Raw genomic sequence first — 4323 nt, forward strand, 5'->3', positions numbered from 1 at the left:
AAAAAAAAAAAAAAAAACAGTTTGTAACTTACTAACGTACGATTAGAATTCATGCAATACGTTTTCCAGATCCTCGCTCAGCTATTGGAATCCAGTCCATCAGAGACTATCTCGGATAATTACAAGGCCCTGCTTGGCCCTCTATTGAGTCCTACTCTTTGGGAAACTCGAGGCAATGTTCCTGCATGCACTCGCCTATTGTCTGCTGTCATTCCTCGGGCATCCCAGGCGATCCAGGCTGAAAACCAGCTTGAGCCCGTGCTTGGCATTTTCCAGAGACTTCTCAACTCCAAGAAGTCTGAGCTGCTCGCCTTCGATATCCTCGATTCTATCATCAAGACTTTTGAGCCGTAAGTTCCAAGACCTAACTCACAGGATGCAATAACTAATATCCCGCCACAGCGCTGTATTGGAGCAGTATTTTGGTACAATCCTTAGGTTGGTTTACACCAAGCTACAAGGGTCTCCCTCTGAAGCGTTCAAGCTCCGCTTTGTTCGCTTCTACCACCTTGTATCGGCTCGTCTCGAGGCGGGCTATGGCGCCGACTACTTCATCAAGCAATCGAACACGATCGAGGAGGGCGTTTTCACTAAAGTCTATCCTGCTTTCGTCCTAGCCGAGACAGAGCGACTCGCTCGTCCCGTGGATCGAAAGGTCGCAGTTGTGTCATTGACTAAGACCTTGTGTGACTCGCAAGCCTTTTCTCAACAGTTCATGAAGGGATGGGCCAACAGCTGCCGCAAGCTACTTTCACTTCTGGTGAACCCACCGACTGTGGCTGCTGGTGGTGACGAAGTTGTTGCTGAGGCGGATGTTGACGACATTGGCTTCGGCATGTCATTCACCGCGCTCAACACTTGCAAGCCTTTGGCCAAGGATGATTTCCCTGAGATTCTCGACGTTACTAAGTGGGTAAAGGAGTACATGGTCAGCGCCAACCAGCGACACGGTGGTGCTGTTGAGCGCTTCATTGGTGAGCGACTCAACCCCGATGAACAAGAGGCCATCGTCAAGTACATCCGATAAGGCAACGAGGTTGCTTTATCGTTACGAGCGATATGTGTAAAACGAACAAGGATCATGAGCAGTTCTGTTTGCTGCGCTGTAGGGGGCCCCGAGGATAGGATTTACTAAGGATACCACCCTTCGAAAAGGGTTTGCGAATACAATGGATTGATTACACCAAATATTAAAAGCGACAACAGAGAAACTAAACTAGAAATAATAAATGCCACGACATACCATGCACGGTATAGCTACAGATTTCAGAGAATTTCGCTGAGCAAATTGTGGTTTGTTCTTATTGCCAGTGCAAGTTGCGGAGCTAAATATGACTCCAAGTTTTATTATCAAATAACAATGCTGTTCTTCAGAAACGCTGTTGCAGACGAACTACACTGGCGATAGTCGCGACGTGCTACGTGATACACTTCTAGTCTTTGCCGTGTCAAACATCTAGACACAAAGAACACCGACCGATGTTTACGGAGACCAAAATGAGTCAACCGTCAAAAAGCGCCTGGGACCAATCAATCCAATAGTCCCCCAATCTCCATCATAAGAGTCATTATGACGATGCCATAGTCTGGTATCAAGATCGTACAAAGCATCGAAGATGCACCAAAACTGCTCATTTCAACATATCTTTTAATTGCACTGCGGCAGAAACAAGGTCCAATCTTTCCTAAACATCATCAAGGCTTTGATCGGTGTCTGTTAGACTGCTATACACCAAGATAAACCACCTTAGGTCCTAAGGTAGCTACTGCTTTTGGTGGTCCAACTGTGTCGTAGAATCGAGTCGGGTAGTCGTCAGAACATTTCGAAACATCCTTACTCGTTAAGGTGATTTCGAAAGAGGCGTTCTATCTCCCCCGATGACGACTATGCTGTTGCGCCATCTAACTTCTGCATTTCATCGTTCAAGTTTCGGACGTGATCCTGAGTTGATGATACGTAGTCACAAATTCAGTGTCCGACATGGAATGGGCGTGGGCTGGAGGTCGACCTTGCTGCTTCACCAGGAACTCCTCCTACTAGCGTCCGTCTAGGCAAAAAGTAAGCTTCTGGTGCTCAATAAACGTTTGATAAATTCAGTAAAACTCAAACCTTTTGGTAGCAGTGCTCGACGTGGATAGACGTTTATCTCCACTCGACCTCACTGAGGAATCATCCGACACTTTTTTGGCGGATGTTGTCACTTCCAACCTGGCCATGTTGGCGATCAAGTGAGGTGTACTATTTGTTCGCTGTGTAGGGCTTGGTCGAGTTTTCGCATGTGCCGTATGAGGTCTCATCGGGGGGGATTGCTGTAGTATAGGGGCCCTCGACACCGAAGAACGAGTAGAAGGCGACAAAGGTGCTGGGTCCCCACGATCAGCGATAAATTGAAGGGCACGTTGCGTTGAGGGTATCAAAGCTGGTCCTCTTCGATCAGGCACACCACCATATGCTCCTTCGTCCAAATCATCCGAATCACTATCATCTTCGTCGCTGGAACTATCGGAAGCCTCAAAAGCACTTCGCATTGCCATTTGCTGAGCTCGTTCAGCTTCTTCCCTCTGTTTGATTTTGTCATCAGCTTCGCGCATCAATGCATCGAACCGAGCCAAGGAGCTCAGTTTCTCCTCGCCAGGAACCTCCCGTTCCGAGCCAGGAATGCACCGCATTTGAAAAGCCCGGTCGAGAATAGTCTCACGGGGTCCAGGTGGAGAGCTGGATTCAACCGTGGCAATGGAAGGATGTGGTGGTTGAGAGCCAATGCTACTACGTCCTCGGATGGGCGAACTCATCGTCGATGATCTACCTTGAGCGGATGTCCAGCCTTCAATGAATTCTCCTTGGTAGTCCCCTGTGGTATTGACAGGAGATGGCAGATCAGTTGGGAGGACTGTGGTATAGTGTTGGCCAGGAACTGGAAAGTTCATTTGCTGGATTGGGAAATTGTTGCTTGAAGGCGAAGAAATGTCACTGCGCTTCGATCGTAGGCTGGGCGATTCGGAACTAAATGTGAGAGGTCGTTCTCTAGTTGTGGTAGTGGTAGTGGTTGATGTTGATTGAGTAGTAGTCGAGCTTTTATGCTGAAGGCTTCGGGGATCAGAACGGCCGGATCGATTCCCACTAGGCGGGCGGGAGAAGTATTCAGAAGTATCGCGGGACATAGATGCAAATGGATTTGAGAACTGGGGCGACATCGGGCTTTCTGGACTCATTGGGGACTTCCTGGAAAGAATGTTGCGCGCCCACTCGTGTAAACTCAGATGGTGATCGTCCGGGGGCGTGCGGAACCAAAGAGTTGTAGCGTTAGCTTCTTTATTCGATGATATAAGACCAGCAGCTCGACTGGAACGGCGCTTTTTCTCTTTATCGACTATAGAAATGACGAGTGTAGGAAGAACGGGGCCTTGCTTTCGATGGTTGATCTGCTGGACTTGACAGTCCGTGATAGAATTTACCGCCCATTGCTGTATTGGTTCAGTATCCTCCTGGAATCCAAACGAGGTCAGTTGATGGCACCAAAGATGACAGGATTGGAATGGTGCGACGGGCATAATAAGATTTGGGAGGTATATATACCTTGTGCTTGTAAATGAGAATGCACGATTCTTCTATAGGTAGTTTGGGGAAAGATCTGTTGCCTCCAAGGCTGTTATTGCGACCGTTAGATATCGACTGTGGTTGACTAGGACCAAGCCTCGTGTTACGTCTTCCTACGACAACATATCGCAGCTTTTCGGATCAGAGTCAGTCAAAAGCACAGGAATGGGGAGGTTCTCGGCGGGGGTTATTCTGACGAACCTTCCAAACAGCTCTTCCGAGGATCTGGCCCCGTTCGGGAGGAACCATGAGCATCCCTTCCAAATTATCCATGATGAGTGACCGCTACAAGAAATAGTGCAATGGTTAAGAAGATTCACGGTACAATTTGGGCCAGGGGATCATAAAGTGCTGAAAAATAAGGGAATGAAAAAAAGAGCAAGAAAGCGAGTGGAATCACAGTCGCATCATGAGAAAGGAATCATGGACGAGAGTGTATTATGGGACGAGATAGCCCAGCGAGGAAGGAAAACGACGAATAAACGGGCTCTCATGAACAAAAACAAAAAGGCTATGGCCAATCGACAACGAGGGGAGTGCAAAACAAATACGATGCCAAAGGAGCCGTTGACGCGGAATGCGAAGAAGAAAAATCGAAGGAATCGAAAGATCCAATGGTGTTGGTGGCAACCGGATGCAAGCTAAAGGGGACTCGACTCGGCCGGAGAATGGAAGGTTCGGCAGCTGTTCGGCGACGGGCAGCAGATGTCCGGGGAGCAGTCTGC

General features: G+C 48.4%; 1 protein-coding gene across 1 annotated transcript; it reads right to left on the reverse strand.

Annotated features, from left to right (window-relative positions):
• Nucleotides 1-2094: 2094 nt before the first annotated feature.
• FIESC28_06373 (uncharacterized protein) lies at nt 2095-3552 on the reverse strand (the record flags this gene model as incomplete). The annotated part of the gene is made up of 1 exon (XM_031160517.1): nt 2095-3552. One exon carries the CDS (start codon nt 3550-3552, stop codon nt 2095-2097), a length of 1458 nt encoding a protein of 485 aa, XP_031015378.1.
• Nucleotides 3553-4323: the final 771 nt, after the last annotated feature.

The sequence above is a fragment of the Fusarium coffeatum genome (assembly GCF_003316985.1).
Source record: "Fusarium coffeatum strain FIESC_28 chromosome Unknown BRIP53273_contig_137, whole genome shotgun sequence".
Classification (NCBI taxonomy): Eukaryota; Fungi; Ascomycota; class Sordariomycetes; order Hypocreales; family Nectriaceae; genus Fusarium; species Fusarium coffeatum.